The sequence below is a fragment of the Colletotrichum spaethianum genome, assembly GCF_022836535.1.
Source record: "Colletotrichum spaethianum MAFF 239500 DNA, contig42, whole genome shotgun sequence".
Taxonomy (NCBI): Eukaryota; Fungi; Ascomycota; class Sordariomycetes; order Glomerellales; family Glomerellaceae; genus Colletotrichum; species Colletotrichum spaethianum.
Genome location: NW_026054812.1, coordinates 135,294 through 151,804, shown reverse-complemented (window position 1 = coordinate 151,804; position 16,511 = coordinate 135,294). Strand labels below are relative to the sequence as shown.

The following is a 16,511-nucleotide window of genomic DNA, read 5'->3' as shown; positions in this document are numbered from 1 at the left end:
GAGCAGTATATACCAATGTGCCCGCGGTGCGGTGACCGCAGTATATTTTTGAGGCAGGATCATTAAAGTCGTCCATTCCAAAAAACCATTAGGGTATTCGTGACAATGCTGGCCAGAGGCAAGCTGCTTGGCAAGTGTAACATGAGGTATAATGCGATCGCTCGTCTTCAAGCGTTCCTCCCATCCCAGACCCGATACCCAACGCCGAATAGTTCTTTTACCCGAGATGTCCCTTGCGCCCATGATGCCCGATAGCATGCTTCAGAAAATTCCAAACGCTGTGTTCGATCATTGGCCAGAAGAGCCGGTGCTGGACGTCGCGCTCGAGGGCCGTGGCGGAGGTACAGGCATGCCCATGGGAATACCCAGATCTCGCTGCATGGGGACGCCGCCCATCATGCTAGATTCCGGTGACTGTGGACGCGAGTACTCGTCACCCATCTGCTGGCTCCCGGCAAGTTGTTCCTGGGCGGCCCTCTTCTCCAGCTCCCTTAGCCGCTCTTTCTCCGCAGGGTCGATGAGGTCGTCGTCGTCGCTCCAGCAGGGATCCTCGTCGCTGACTTCAGGCATGGCCATCCGCTTCCAGAAACGCAGCTCCTGGCGTGCGGCAACCTCCTCAACGCGCCGGTCCCACCTCGTCTCGTTCTCGTCGTACTTTCGGCGGAAATTGCGCAGCGCCTCATTGGCCTTTCCGGCGCGCTCCTGCATCTCCCATATCTGTTCTCGGAGTCTGCTATTCTCGGCGCGTGCTTCGGCGAGCTGAGAGCGGTAGGAGCGGTGCCATGCAGCGACATCCGTGACGTGTTTTGCTTTGTACTCGTGGAATTGCTTCAGCATGGCCGCGAGGACTGTCGCGTATTGGGTCAGAAGGGTTGCGTTAGCATCGCGGCTGTACTTCGCCTTCTCAAGGGATTCGGAGAGGATGGAGATGAGGGTGTCGAGGTTCTGTTCTTGTGCTATGACCAGGTTAGCATATTGATGCGAAGGAATTGGATTGGATGTCACTGCGTACCATGAATGTCATCGGCAGCGTTGTGTATGAGGTCCTCATTGCTCATCCCCTGCGTCCTCGCACGACTGCGCACTCTTCCAAGGCCAGACACAATGTCCTCGGTGACTCGACGATTCTCCGCAAGCTGTCGACTGAGCTCCTCGACCATGCCATAGATGTAGTTGAGCTCGGCCTGCTGGCCGGCCGGAGTGGGCACGCCGCCCATGCCGTTAGGCACATTGCCGCCGTTCATTCCGTTCATGAGGATGAATTGTTGATACTGCGCGTGTGCAAGGGCTTGCTGGGTAGCGGAGAGGGATTGCGCGGTGGCAGATGACGCGGGTGGAGGAGACGGCGGCGGCGGCAGCAGCTGTTGTTGATGGAGCTGTTGTTGTTGCTGCAGCTGCAACTGGCGGGCGGAGAAATGAACCTGCGGCTGGGGGTAGTGGTTTTGCTGCTGTTGGTACTGCTGCTGCAACTGGGCGTTGGAGCTGGCGTTGAGGTTAAAGGTGAAGTCGTTGGAGGATGAAGTGGGAAAGTTCATGGCCCTTGGTGTTCTACCCGCTCTTGGGTGGGCCGGCTTGTAACAACTGGCAGGCAGCTGTGAGATGGATGGACCTTTTCCCCGAAGGTGAACCGGGGACAGGACAATTTGGCGCCGCCGGAAAAGAGAGGCGATTGAGTGACTGGCGACTGGCGACTGGCACTTGGGTGTGGAGCTTATCTGGGTGCGCGAAAGGCCTCGTCGAAGGTACCTCAATTACTCTGGCCGTACCGTTTCGGGTTTGGAGTGGTGGAGGAGGGTGGAAGGGGCAGAAGGGGGTGTGATTGCTGCAAGACACACTTTGTGGATGTGATATTACTGTATCCGGCGTAATCGTCAGGCGCTAGCGAGTGTTAGCAATATCCAGTTTTGCAGCATATGCACAAACTGCCTACAAAGGAAGCGACAACCAACCACCCTTGATCCAACCCCCAACTCACCCCAGTGACATCTAGAGCATTGTTAGCGTTGGTTGTTTTGATTTTGGTCTTATCGACTTGGACTATTATGTCCTGAAATCAAGATTCGCGGCTCTGCAGTAACGTGGACGTCAATAGAGGCCACAGGAGACGAACAAACCAACACGGGACATTAGGAGTACCGAAATGATGACAATACTAGACAGAGGCACTAAGATAAAGAGCACTGAGAAAACCACCTCAGAAACGGCAAAGAGAGAGAATTGATAGAGGCCCTGTACAAAGAGCATGATTCTAGTCTTGGCCAAGTGGCCGCTTACTCCTCGTCGACATCCATACGGCGATTGAGAACCGACGCCTTGGGCGTATCCTCGTCGTCCTCGTCCTCCACTTCGCCTTCCTCTTTCTCGTCTTCCTCGTACTCCTCGTCCTTGGCGGCAGCGGCGAAGCGAGCCAGAATCTCGCGCTCGCGCGCGACGTCTCTGCCCGAGAGGGTGATTGTCTTTTCAAACTCACCCCGACCTCTCTTGCCCATTGTTGGCGTACGCGGAACCGGGAAGCCGAAGAAATATGGGCGAGGGCCCTGGGGGCGGCCGGTAGGACGGCTGAAGGAGCCGGAACTGGCAGTCGGGCACGAGTTCAAGGCGCCAGCCGAGGTGACACGGAGACGCTCCATCTGGCGGCGGAGGGAAGGCGACTCGTCCGCCTCCATGTCATCGCAGACGGACATTACGCCCGGGGCCGTCTTGGCGGTGCGAGGGCGTTCAGGGGTGGCGACATACGGACTGTCTACCCATTTGAAGCCAGGAGGGTGATGGGGCGGTGTGGAGGGGGCAGGCTTAGCCTCGTTCTTCTCGATGTCCATGGCTGAGTCGATCTGGGCGCTGTCAATGGCCTTGCCCTTCGTTTCAAGAGCCACGAAGTCCTTTCGGTTCGGGTCGAAGATGGCATGGTCGATGTCCATGCCGGTGTTCTCCCTCTTTTCGAGACGGACAACCTTGTTAGACCTGGGGGCTTCATCAACAGACAAGGAGCGTAGGTGAATAGGGGTCAACGGAGCACGGGTGCTGCCGGGAGTTGCGGGGCCATCATCGACGCCAGGTGAGTTATTGCGAAAGCGACTGAGCGATTGTATATCGTTCGACGAGCCGTCAACAATGAGAGCGTTGGCGCCACGAAAGTTTGTGCGACCCAAGCGGGGGACGGGCACGAGAATGGGTCGGCCAATGTTGACATATGGGCCCTCGTAGAGATCAGCGAGAAAAGCTTCTCGGCGCTCCTCATCAGTAAGGCTCGAGCCGGTTGAGTCCTCGTTCGGAAAACCACCGGCAGGCTTCATCTCTCTGATGGTCTTCTCGATGCTAGTTGAGAAGGCATCATGGCGCTCGTCTTCAACAGGGGACGAAGCGTTGGTCTGCTGCTGCTGGATGTCATCGGCGAGCTTCTTCTGCTGGCTTTCCATCTCGCTAGTTTTCATCATGGGATGGGCTGCTGGCCAAAGGTTGCGTCGGACACTCTTAAAGTCCTTGTTCTTGTTGCTGTCCTCAGAGGCCATCTTGATTGTTTCCTTCGCGAAGTTGGCGGAAAGGGGCTATGATTGGTCTCTGCGTCTGCCTGGGCAAAGGGTCAGCGAGGGCAAAGGAGTCTAGCAGAGCAAATCCCACCTCTTTGAAGATGTCTTTTGCCTAATGTGAGAAAGGTAAAAAAAAGGTTGGTCGGAAAGGAAAGGCTCAAAAAGGACCAAGTGGCTGCCTTCAGGAGCAGAAGCCTGGTGTGATAGAGTGGTGATCCGCTAGCAAAGGTCAACGAGGACCGAAATCTGGCAAACAAAAACCCGAAATGAGAGGTATTCGCTTCTTCCAAGTCGAGAAGAGCAGGAAATAAGACCGTCAATGGATAGGAACCCTTGAGAAAAGGGGGCGTATTCCATTAGTTGAAAGCGACGTTTGTGGGATTTCGAGTTTTGCCAGTGTTGAACTCCTTGAGGTGAGATGAGGAAGAAGAGGAAAGAATGGACCAAGGCAAGACACGAAGAGGCTTGTTTCTTCTCGTCTTGACGTGAAGCAGCTGCCTTCATCGCGGTGCCAAAAGATTATGGATATCGGGCGCTCGACGGTCCAAGCTCATCGTGCGTTGACGGATGCATGTCAGTGAAATTCTGGGTTTACTTCGCTGCCTAGGATTCAATAGTTTAGGTCCAGGAAGTGAGTGATTTAAGTAATGAAAGCTATCTTACGAGGTGTATTCTCAGTGAGGTGATGGTTTTACATATCTCCTGCACAGCAAGACCTTCAGATAGGAAGATGATATTGATGAGTTACTCAAATGAGCCATGGTTACAGCCTAGAGTTACCAAATTAGTAGATACTGCCATAGTCAAAGGAGCTTTCAAACAGTTGCAACGTGCGAGGACTATCAACCTAGCGATTCTGCAGGATATGTTCAGGAGGACATTATCTTCCCGTCCATCTCATGGCCTCATAGTTGCACTTACATCCAGTCTGCCCAGACTTGGATAACATTCCGAAAGATTTCCAGGGGAAGGAGATTTGTTGGAGCACAGAAACACACCCCATGGTTCTGCTCAATTGAACCCCTCCCATGCTTCAACTCTACGACGTCTAGGTCTAGAACCTCTTTTTACTTCACAGTCTCACAAAACAGAGCGCAATCCTGAATAAAGCCAAGGGAGAGACTCCCAGAAACAAAGCATTCCGAGACACTGGAACCAAATAACTATTGGATGGTATCGATGCCTTGTGGCCAAGCCAGCCGAATGTCTCGGGAACTTAGCGGCATGCTTTCACAAGGTGGCCGTGAATGACCAGCTAAGGTGACGTAAAAGAAGGAGGCAATCGTGGCCCCATGCTATGGCCTTGAACAACCACGGTCCCCCAAACCGTCACGGGATGTTTGGATGGAGTGATGATTGGCAGGCGATTCAATTAGTACCTTGCCTTTCGTCTTGCCTTTCTACCCTAACCCTTCCGAGAAAACATGCCCGTTGGATGCAGGAGATCCTTCCGACGGTTTGGCCGAGGCCATGCATGCCTCGGCCATTACAGCATCGGGGGTTGTCTGCTCCGAGCCCCAAGCTCCCCCGGATCGACTGGGGTGCAGGCTAAGCGTGCTACGCGATGGGGTAACACAAAAGCAGTGGGAAGCATTCGAAGCGGCGACAACAAGAGGGATGACAAGATGGCAGGGAATAAGCTTGCGGAGACTCCGCCGTCGGGTCAGTTTTACCGAGGGGCTTACAGGGCACACCGGGTGTTTAGCGGGTGCGGGGTGATTGGGGCATGCGGGGCTGGCAAGGAGGTCTTAGGGGTGATGTACCGCTTTGAGAAGCTTCCCCCGCCATCCGGTCAAGCCACCAGTCGGGCCGTTGGCGACACCCGAGCCAGCCCCTGTCCTTTATCCATCCCAACCGCAGAGGATGGAGAGGCTAGAACCAAACATGAAAAAACAACATTGGACGTCTTCGGGTGCTCCCATGTTTTTTCCCCCCTCCTTGACGTTGCCTTTGCCAATGATGGCTCACTTATGACACAGCTACCCTTAGCTGCGCCTGAGCATCATGCGGACTTTTCTCCATTTCGGCCTTTTTCCCAGCTCCAATTGTACAGCTGCACATCATCATCGTCATCACGCTACTGAAGTTCCCTTAGCCTCGAAAGCGAGGGTGCGGGGAAGCAAAAGGGGAAAGAAACATGCTTGCCGCTCTCTAATAGGTCGAGGCATTGTTTCCATAATCACGTAAACTACTGGCGGCCTTGTTTCGCTGCATTGCTCGCTCGAGCCACTCAATCAAATAGACTTCTACAGTAAAATGACCAGTGCTAAGCTCTGGGCTCTTGGCAAGTTAGGCGCCAGGGGAATACGACGGGCACCATCCACAGCACACCACGAAGCCGCCTGGGAGACCCGGACCCGCGCAGATGAAAGACCGGATGACGTTCGCGCCGTGGCCCTGCTACCCAATCGACCATTAGCTCATTCGCTACCGTTGTCTACTGCACAACAAGCGCCAGTCATACGAGAAGCAAAATTCACCACATGCATAATGATGTCCTGGCTCTTGGGATAAACGATTGGAGGGCGATCGCTGCCAACTCCTTCCCCTTCCCTCTCAATCCCGGCGGGGTTCCAATTGACATGGGTACTTTTTTGCAGATCCAAAGATCGCACAGTCACACTACCGAGTATAAAGCTCGCCACGGAGCCATGCTCTGATCCTGTCGTGGAACCTTTGTCGTCTCTCACCAATTCGAGTACCCTTGCCAACACTGGTCAGAAACGAAAGCCTTGCCATCAACTATGGCGAGAACCCTTTCTGTCCTCGGGCTGCTCACAGCGGTGGCTTCGGCTGCAGTTATCCGCAGAGACTACCTCAGTGAAGACGCCCTCTCAACATGCCCGGGCTACCGAGCTTCCAACGTCCAGACCTCCTCTACCGGCCTGACCGCAGAACTTTCCCTAGCCGGCGAAGCCTGTAACGCTTACGGCACTGATTTGACCGACCTGACTCTGACTGTCGAGTATCAGACTGGTGAGCATCCTAACACCTCTGCTTCATCATTGGAAGCTCCTACGTGAACCAATGCTGAGACGCCTGGTAGACACTCGCCTCCACGTCAAGATCCAGGATGCCGGAAACCAGGTCTACCAGATCCCCGAGTCCGTATTCCCCCGCCCCGATGCCGGCGGCGTGAGCACGGAGGGATCCAAGCTTCGCTTCAACTACACCGAGAGCCCCTTTGCCTTCACCGTGAGCCGGTCCGATACGGGCGAGGTCCTCTTCGACACCTCGGGCACCAACATTGTCTTTGAGAGTCAGTACCTGCGCCTCCGCACCAAGCTGCCGGAAAACCCCAATCTCTATGGCCTGGGCGAGCATTCCGACCCCTTCCGTCTCAACACCACTGATTACGTCCGCACGCTGTGGTCCCAGGACTCATACGGCATTCCCGCCGGGGCCAATCTGTACGGAAACCATCCTGTCTACTACGAGCACCGCAAGAACAGCACCCATGGAGTCTTCTTCCTCAACTCCAACGGTATGGATGTCTTCATCAATAAGACGGGTGAGTCTGGCCAGTACCTTGAGTACAACACGCTTGGCGGGGTTCTGGACTTTTACTTTGTGGCCGGACCCTCTCCCATCGAGGTGACCCAGCAGTATGCTCAGATCACCGGATTGCCCGCCATGATGCCATACTGGGGCCTGGGCTTCCACCAGTGCCGCTATGGATACCGTGACGTCTTCAACGTTGCTGAAGTTGTCTACAACTACAGCATCGCCGAGATTCCCCTCGAGACCATGTGGACAGACATTGACTACATGGACAGGAGAAGGTACGCCTCGTTCACCCCAAGTCTCATCCCCGCGGATATACGCTAATGCCATACAGAGTCTTTTCCCTCGACCCGGAGCGCTACCCTCTCGCAAAAGTGCGCCAGCTCGTCGACAAGCTTCACGAGAACGATCAGCACTACATTGTTATGGTAGACCCTGCAGTGGCCTACGTCGAATCCCCCACCTTGCAACGCGGTATCGAAGACAACATCTGGCTTCTCCGCAGCAACGGCTCCGTCTGGGTCGGCGTGGTCTGGCCCGGTGTGACTGTCTTCCCCGACTGGTTCGCCGAGAACATTACAACGTACTGGAACAACGAGTTCGCCGACTTCTTCTCGGCCGACGACGGTGTCGACATTGACGCCTTGTGGATTGACATGAACGAGCCCTCCAACTTCCCCTGCTACTTTCCCTGCGACGACCCCTACGCCTCCGCTGTCGGCTACCCCCCTGAGCCGCCACCGGTCCGCGAAAATCCCCGCCCCCTTCCCGGCTGGCCTTGCGACTTTCAACCTCCTGGGACTGACTGCGGCAACAACCAAACCAAGCGATCTGATGTCTTTGCTCGCAAGGACGTCTCTCCTAGGACGCTCCCTTTCAACCAGAACTTTGACAATCTGATTATTGCCGAGAGACAGGCATCCGGCGACCAAAAGGGCCTTCCGGACCGCGACCTCCTCTTCCCCAAGTACGCCATCCATAACAAGGCAGCATGGGACACGGCCTCGAACGCGGCCCGCGGCGGCATCTCCAACAAGACGGTCAACACGGACGTCATCCACCAGAACGGCCTCGCCATGTACGACACTCACAACCTCTACGGGTCCATGATGTCGGTAGCCTCCAGGACCGCAATGGAGGCCCGCCGCCCTGGTCTTCGGCCTCTCATCATCACACGCTCGACCTTCGCCGGCGCCGGAGCAGCCGTCGGTCACTGGCTCGGTGACAACCTTTCCAACTGGCAGCTGTACCGCATCTCCATCTCCCAGCTGCTTCAGTTTGCCTCCGTCTACCAGGTTCCCATGGTCGGCTCCGACGCCTGTGGCTTCGGCGACAACACCACCGAGCAGCTGTGCGCACGCTGGGCCGCTCTCGCCGCCTTTTCGTCCTTCTTCCGCAACCACAACTCCATCGATAGCATCTCGCAGGAGTTCTATCTCTGGGACACCGTGGCGGACAGCGCCCGCAAGGCAATCACTATCCGCTACCGCCTTCTCGACTACATTTACACGGCGCTGCACCAGCAGACGGTCGACGGCACCCCGCTCATCAACCCGCTCTTTTACCTGTACCCGGGAGACGAGAAGACCTTCGGCCTCGACCTGCAGTACTTCTACGGCGACGCCGTTCTCGTCGCGCCCGTCACCGAGGAAAACTCGACCTCTGTCGATGTCTACCTGCCCGACGACGTCTTTTACGACTGGTACACCCACGAGACGATCCAGGGCGCCGGCGCGACGGTTACCCTGAAGGACCAGGACTACACCACGATCCCCCTCTTCATCCGCGGCGGTTCCGTGCTGCCCCTGCGCGCCAACAGCGCCATGACAACCACCAAGCTCCGCGAGGAGAACTTTGAGCTGCTGATTGCCGTGGGACGGGACGGCACTGCCAAGGGTAAGCTGTACCTCGACGACGGCGTCAGCCTGGAGCAGGCGGGCGTCACGCTCGTCACCTTTGACTACAAGGACGGAAAGGTTTCCGTGGATGGCGAGTTTGGCTACAAGACGCCGCTCAAGGTCTCCAAGGTCACGCTTCTCAGCGGAGGACAGACCGGAAAGAGGCAGGAGGCTGTCAAGACGCTTGAGGTTGACAAGCCCCTGACGGGGCCTTTCGTGATCGATATCAACTAGTGCAACACGCCTCGCCAAGGCTTTTCGTCATCTTTTGATGTCTTGACTCACAAATAATGAATAAATTTTTAAAAAAGCATCATTATTGTATTCACTTCATCGTGTTCCACTGACTGTACGATCGGAACTCCGCTCGCCTCCTAATTGGCAGGGACAAAAATCCTGTCAATATCAGCAACCCACGATGAATCCGCGCTCGCAAACGAAATGGTGTTCCCGGACCCGGCATTCAGGTTACAAAACACCGAGCTGCTCCCCGGCGTGTTTCCGTCCGCGGTGGGCAGAAACCCGACCGTCTGCGAGACTCCGTTGCACGTCACCGTCCCCCACCGCTGGCTCTGGTCGCCGTTCAAATGCTTCACCCTCACCGTCGTCCTGCCGGAAGCCTGCACGCTCACGTTGGAGAACTGGACCCGGCCACCCGCGGAGCCGCCGACGTACCCGGCCGCCGAGGTCCCGCTGCAGCCCGTGCACGCCACCGCCCTCGCGCCGCCCGAGAGCGCGGCCGCTTCGCCCTCGTACGACGTCTCCGTCGGGCCCGCGGCCCAGGTGCCCGCGCCGACGTTGGGGACCCAGTTCACGCGGTCCGTGAGGGTGATGGTTGTGCCGGAGATTGTGAGGGGCAGCCAGACGTAGGTGCTTCGCATGAGGTTCGTGCTGACCCAGCGGTCGCCCATGTAGATTGCCGTGTCGCCGAGAGGAAGGATGTAGGATGTCTGGGAGGTGAAGGTCTTGGAGCCGACGGGCGCGAAGGTTTTCCAGGCGGACCAGGGGCCGGAGAGGGAGGTTGCGTAAGAGTAGACCTGACGAGTGTCAGAAGATGGCCAAGCATGAGGGGGTTGGAGAGACGTACATTGTCGTTCGGGTCCCAGCCGGTGAGCCTGCTTCCAAACATGAAGTAGTACCCGTTCTTCTTCAGGATGGCGGGCGACTCGATGCTCTCGCCCCAAAGGTAGACGTTCCGTGTGACGTTGAGGTAATCCGACGTCAGGGCATCGATGCGCAGGCCATTGGGCCGCTGTTATCAAGTCCGTCAGCAACGCATTTCCATGTTGCAGGCAACGACAGCACAAAAACAAAACCAAAAGAAAGACTCACGTCCTCGGTAAGAAGATAGGCAGTCCCATCGTCGTCCTGAAACAGCCCGATATCCCGGCTCTCGAACCCCAACGGCCTCCAACTGCCCAGATACGTGTACTTGCCACACACACTATCGGACGTCGCCACGCCGATCTTGGCCTCGCCGTAGTTGCTGCTGTCAATGTGCAGATACATGACATATTTCCTGGTGCTGCTGTTGTAAATGACTTTGGGCCGCTCGACAACCCTGCTCGGCCCCAGATCGCCCGCCTCCGACGTCCGCGAGAGCAGGGCGCCGACGTAACTCCATTCGACCAGGTTGGTCGAAGCGTAGCAGTTGACGTTCTGGAAGGCGGAGCCCTCGGTCTTGTCCTCGCCGATGAGGTAGTACGTCGAACCGACTTTTGTGATGCCGGCGCCGTGGGCTTGGACGTGGCGGCCTGTGTTTGTCTGGTACTTTTGTCAGATTTATTGGTTCACGGAGTGTGTATCCAGTCGCGAGGTAATGATAAGAGCACAGAAAGGAAAGGCACGAGAGAAGAAGAGTTGCCTACTGCCGTCCATGTCCCTCCAGGGATGATTTGAAGCGTGGCCTGCGCAAGGCCTGCTCCCGCCAGGAGGGAAGCGATGCCGTTGAATAGGCGCATGTTGGTGGGCGAGTAGTCGCGTGACGTCTATGTCGTATTACAGCTCCGAGGGAGACGAAAACATTCACACAAAGGTAGCAGATGAAGCACACCTTACCCGGCCAGTCATTCTCCATATTCAACATCGCGAAGACATGGGCCATTAAATACCGCCCAGAAAGCTCGGTTTATCGGGTCAAACCAAACGCCAACATCTTCATCCCATCACCAATTATCCATATTGCAAACCCCTCCCGGCTCCGGGATCCCCATGTCTGTCTTCCTGTCAAGCTCATCTCGTGAACCACACGTTGAGCTATCCTCCAGCCTACTTCGGCTTAGTGCACAGCGAGCGACCGGCTCAATCGGCCGGGGGGTGAATAGTTCCTTCAATCGACTGCCAGCGGCTCGTCAACTAAACCAGAGCGGAGGTTGGATGCTGCGTGGATGTGCCCGTGTCATGTGCCCACGTGCCCAGCCATCAGCAACCCTTTTCGGCCTCAGGGACAGACAGGCCCAAAGCTCCGTTTCCAGGGTTGCAGCCGATCACGACCACCGCGAAGCCATGGTATAACGAAGCTTGATACAGGTGCTTTGGCCGCGATTTGAGGAGTGATGACAGGCACCAACAACCACCTTCCCCGCAATCTACTGCAACGTCGAAAGGGCGTCGGTGCCAAGTCAAGACCCTCGAATGACTCTCCGGGGCGCACCGGGCATCGGAGGATCTGCCGGGGCGGCAACCAATTGGAATCACCAGGGAGTTAACTGCCGAAGCTGCTCCGGCATTATAAAAGCTTGGTCTACGACTACGGTAGGCAGAGTCTGTTTCTTGCAAGGACTTCAAGGTGATTTCTGATTTTGTCTTGACTACTGTTTGCTTTTTGTGGTTTCCAGTGCGTTCCCCATCCCCAGCGTTGAATCTGCGCTTCGCGGCTAAATCACACTGGCTGACCAGGTTTTCTGAGCTAGCCAGCAAGCGAACTTTGTCGAAAAGAGTGAAAGTCGTTCATGTATCTCATGTCAATCGTACCCAATAACTCCTTCCGATCAATGGTGACGCCGTAGTATATAGATTGACAGAAAATCCGCAGCGCTTCGCCAACTTCCGCTAAGAGTTCAGTCCTCCTACCCCTCGCTCTTGTCTTCCCCTCTACCCCGACCTCTCGCCTTTGCCCTTGTCTCGCCTTCGTCTTCGGCCTTCATCGTTCTCTCGGTAACGAAGGGTGATGGAGAGGGCGCCAATGGGTTAACTGTCCACTTCCATTTTGTCCTCGGTGTTGTCTGCCTCGACTTCGGCTTCGACTTCCTGTTTTGACTCGGGGTACACCACCGATATTGAATCTTTTCCATCTCCGCCGACTGAAACGCCGCCGCCGCCGCCGCCGCCGCCGCCAGGGCCAGGCCCAGGGCCGTTGCCAGCGCAGAGTCGATATTCACCATCTTCCTTTCGTTCGATGATACCTTCGTCAAGGGCCCATTTCGCCAGCAGTCGATCAACCCCGAGTCGCTGACCCTCACCTTTCTCCATGTGTCTACCAACATGCTCTGTCCACTCGTCCCAAGAGCCAGGACCCTCGAATACGCTTTGGCAATCGGGTTTTGGGCAAGCTGATTTTTGAGGCGGTGACCTACGCGTGACCAGGCATGTCGTTTGCATCTCCTTGACATGGCCCTCCCACTCCACTTGCAACTTGCTGTCCCCCTTGGCAATGGCCTTCTTGATGGCGAATGGTGCATGCATGCGCCGCAGGTGCTGAGTGAAGAGATCTTTCCGGTTGAACTCGTTCCCCTTGCCTTCCACAGTGCTTTGTGGGCAAGACGAGCAACGGTAATACTGTAGGCAGAGATGTTGAGAAGCGATATGCCGCTTCCACTCGTTCTTCGACCCAAATGTGCTGGTGCATCCCGCGAACGAAAAGGCGCAAGGGAATGGCCTGGTGTGTGCAGCCGCGATGTGCTTGCGCAACGACGACGAGTCCTTGAAAGGAGCATGGCTACATAACGTACATCTCGTCTCTTGCTTAGGAGTCGCTTTTTGTAGGGATCGCCGCTGTTTGGTTCTTGCGTTGGGTGTGCTCATGTCGATGGAATGCATCGTGTCGTCTGCACCTGATTCATTCGCATCATGGCTTGAACCTGTGTCCTCGTGGTTGGCGGGTATCGCACCATCAGGAAGGGTTGTACGCTGTCGTTCTACGGCGGGCGGGGCTTCGTCGCTCAGATGGCGCACATGGCTTAGTGCCTTTAGCTGTTCCGCGGCTTCCTGCATCTCGGCTGAATCCTCGACATCATCCTTGCCATCCACCGCTGCAGCGGCGGCAGCGGCAGCGGCAAACGACACACCGGCAGCGGTTGTATCTACGCGACTGGCAGCCTCAAGATATGAAGCGTCTTTGCTGTCTAATGACCGTCGATGCAAAGCTGGCGTGCTTGCTGCTAGTTCCCGCGCCTCTAACAAAATCCGCCCGTCCTCAACCTCCTTTGCCGTGGCTTTAGGGATGCCCGTGGAGCCCTTCAGCTTCTGATACAGTTGAATCATGTTATGTGATGTGATGTATCCGAGGAAACAGCAGACCTTATCGTGCTGTACGACATTCCAGATCGAATGAGGCATCGAAATCAGAAGCATGGTTGGGGGGCCGAGAAACATTCCCTCGACTTCAATCTTGGCGGCCAGGGGAGGTGTGTTGTGGAGCCAGCTATTAAAGAAGGACATGTCTGGACTGGCATCCCCAACGAAGGTTGTACACACAAGGACTCTTGCCTCATCGAACCGAAGGTCAGTGACAGATTCGGGGTCGATGAGTTGGTCCTCCCGCGATGTCCTCGTTTGGGCGTCCCCGTCGACGCCATTGCGTGGTGACTGCTGAAGCGATCGAGCAGGCAATGGGGCCAAGCTCAAACTTTGTCCCTTACTGGGCGTGAGAGTGAAGCATATGGGGAGCTGGGTCGACGGGGGCGGAGTTTTGCTAGCACCATTTGTGAGTTTGACTGCCTGAGCATTTTCCTGTTGCCTCAGCTGGACGACCTCTTCGTGCAATCGCGGCACACTGAAGGGTCTGCCCGCTGTGCTCAACTTGTGAAGCGCTTCAATCAAGTGATATGTGAAGGATTTGCCTGTAGTTTCTCGGGGGTTCTGCTCAGGACCGCACGCCGCGATGGCTTGCTTGATGCCGTGGCTTCCAGAGACGGGAACGTCTCGAACTGAGCAGGTGTCGAGCAGCAGGAGAATGTCGGATTGGGCATCTTCGAACAAGCAGCGTACGCCGTCCCACTTGAGCTTTGCGGCATCTTCTCGGGCATTGCTATGGAAGAGCGGTCAGAACGGTGCGGGGGTTTGCTCTCGAGGCAGATCCTCAACTCACCAAGCCCAGTAAAGTTGGTTGTCGGATCCAACGTAACCGTAGCCGGCGTAGTAGATGATCAGCAAATGATTGGCTCTGGCCTGCTCGAGGAAGGAAGCCATCTGCACACCAAGCTTGATGCTGGGGTTGGGCACCGTCGGAATGGCCCATCTGTCGGTCCGAAAGTTGTAGGCTGATCGAAGTATGTTTTCCATGGCTGTGAGGTCGGCTTCGACAGACGTGTCCTCTTCCCACCGCAGAAGGAGAACGGACACATTGTCGTACGGCGCGCGCTCCGTCTGGCGTTGTATTAACATGGCGGCATCTTGCAGATGCCTCGCGAAGGACTCGAAGTCATGTCGTTCGGCTGGAGGGGCCTCCTGAGCTGGATGCTGCTGAGGCTAAACATTCACAATGTCAGTCTAGCCACTGCAGCGCTTGGTTTCATTCGGTGTGCTCACCAATTCATGAGGAAATGGGGCCGCCTGTGTGGTGCTGGTAGAGGGTTGGCGCGGGAGAAGCTTTCGCCGTTTCGCTGGTTGAGACTCTTCCATCTGCGGTTTGGATCAATGTGAACACAATTTGTTAGATTGCAGTTCGAGGTAGAGTTGCGTTGCGGTCATGGAAGCGCCAATGGCAAAGGCAACGGGCAATCGTACGAGAATTTCGGGATGACGGCGATGAGGAGATGGAGGATGGTGAGGAAACCGAGGAGCACAGCACGGGAAGAATGGCGGGAGCGCTGTGAGGCTGCGAGGCTGTGGTTGCCCTTTGGGGGATTTGGACTCTTCTCACCTGCATCAAGCTTTGATTGGACAATAGGGCCGCCCGATGATAGTATTTTTGTGGATCCAAGCCTGAGAAATGGGGAAGGCGGGAGGGTCTCGACGTGGGAAAGGGTCCTTGCTTTCTCTCTCTGACTTTTGCATAGTTCTGTGTACCTACGTACGCTCCTTCGCTTCTTCATTGCTCCCTTTGCCGATTTTTCTCTTCGACGCTCTGCCAGGTCAATACCACAATCCCAAAGTTCACTGTCAGTTTTTTGATGCAGTCACTTTCTCACCACTCCTCTTCTCCGCCCATCCTTTGGGCGCCCCTCGCCCTTCTCATGCAGCTCGAGGCCTTGCCCCTCCTCCGCCTTTGCCTCGACCGCCGAGTCCCATACCTTGCCGTCTGGGGCGTCTGGAGCGTCTGGAGCCTGACGGATGGCCGGCCATCATGCAGCCAGCTGCCTTTTTCTCTGCCTCCCACTGGTGCCACATGTACGACCTTTGTCCAGGTCATGCTGCAAGGCAGCTTCTTTTAGCTCCATTGGGCATGCTTCGGAGATCCAAATCCACGCCAGTCTGTTCCATCGGTCCTTCAGTGATACGCCAGGGAATCCGTACTCGCTCTCGATGGCTGAAGTATCGATACGGATAAGCCCTCATAACACCACCGAGCTGACGTATTTCTGGGACTGGCCGACGCCTGCCACCTGTCATCCATCACTCATCAATCTTCGTCCATGCCCATCCAGATGAGTGTCTTTCTTGGCCGTAATGCAGGGTGTAGTGCAGTCCCGACCACACCATCCATCTCAGCCGGGACACACAGGGCGTGCCGGCGCAGTCGCGTAGTGGAAGGTACTCTCAGTCTGATGGCGAACCGTTAACGGCGCTGCGAGGTGAGCGAATTACCTGACTTGTTGACCGAAGGGGAGCATAACAATGGCGCGAGACGACACTCGTCCTGCTTGGCTGACCTGACGGGTTACACTTTCTGCCCACGTCGGCAAGGCATGGTTGCAGATGTGCGGTCCCACACCATCCAGCACCCTCACACTCCAACTTCTGTGTCACTGGCCAATTAAGGCTGCACGATCCGGTCTCAGCAGCTTCCAGTGCGTCCGCCTTCCTGTAGGGGTTTGCTCCGTCGGTCGCAGCCTTTAGAGCGACTCGTTGCGTTGCGCTAGCTGCATTGATGACTACGCCCCCATTTGGCTCTCCCTATGCTGTCGACTGTTGTGTTCTCAGGGCTGGCTTGGTGTGGCATAAGCTACCTAGGTAGTCTGCCGATCAAGTCCAACGAGCCAAACACCCAAGTTACTGAAAGCTTTGGTAAAGTTTGGGGATTGACGCCCTCACGCCTGGACCACTACCCTTGAGAAGCTGGGGTCCTCCCACTCCACGTCTGCTTTGCTTCGATCGCAGGCGCTGATGATTTGGATGAAGGGTCCTCCCGGTAACTTAGAGGAGGACATAGCTTTGGGAGGTTGGGGACGTGCTGGGTCAAGCAGGTGACAAAAAAAGTGAT

At 56.1% G+C, this 16,511-nt stretch overlaps 5 protein-coding genes across 5 annotated transcripts; 1 reads left to right on the top strand and 4 right to left on the bottom strand.

The window, feature by feature from the left end:
* Positions 1-288: 288 nt before the first annotated feature.
* On the bottom strand, positions 289-1,253 carry ColSpa_11096 (uncharacterized protein; the record flags this gene model as incomplete). The annotated part of the gene is made up of 2 exons (XM_049277308.1): positions 289-956; positions 1,013-1,253. 2 exons carry the CDS (start codon positions 1,251-1,253, stop codon positions 289-291), a joined length of 909 nt encoding a protein of 302 aa, XP_049133265.1.
* Positions 1,254-2,270: 1,017 nt separating this feature from the next.
* Positions 2,271-3,509, bottom strand: ColSpa_11095 (uncharacterized protein; the record flags this gene model as incomplete). Its single annotated transcript, XM_049277307.1, has 1 exon — positions 2,271-3,509. One exon carries the CDS (start codon positions 3,507-3,509, stop codon positions 2,271-2,273), a length of 1,239 nt encoding a protein of 412 aa, XP_049133264.1.
* A 2,762-nt stretch (positions 3,510-6,271) lies between these two features.
* On the top strand, positions 6,272-9,163 carry ColSpa_11094 (putative amidase; the record flags this gene model as incomplete). Its single annotated transcript, XM_049277306.1, has 3 exons — positions 6,272-6,503; positions 6,574-7,309; positions 7,366-9,163. The coding sequence occupies 3 exons, from the start codon at positions 6,272-6,274 to the stop codon at positions 9,161-9,163; spliced, it is 2,766 nt and encodes a 921-aa protein (XP_049133263.1).
* On the bottom strand, positions 7,352-10,890 carry ColSpa_11093 (uncharacterized protein; the record flags this gene model as incomplete). Its single annotated transcript, XM_049277305.1, has 5 exons — positions 7,352-9,140; positions 9,347-9,966; positions 10,017-10,181; positions 10,262-10,699; positions 10,798-10,890. 5 exons carry the CDS (start codon positions 10,888-10,890, stop codon positions 7,352-7,354), a joined length of 3,105 nt encoding a protein of 1,034 aa, XP_049133262.1.
* Positions 10,891-12,118: 1,228 nt separating this feature from the next.
* ColSpa_11092 (zinc homeostasis factor 1) lies at positions 12,119-14,533 on the bottom strand (the record flags this gene model as incomplete). The annotated part of the gene is made up of 3 exons (XM_049277304.1): positions 12,119-13,735; positions 13,865-14,177; positions 14,238-14,533. The coding sequence occupies 3 exons, from the start codon at positions 14,531-14,533 to the stop codon at positions 12,119-12,121; spliced, it is 2,226 nt and encodes a 741-aa protein (XP_049133261.1).
* Positions 14,534-16,511: the final 1,978 nt, after the last annotated feature.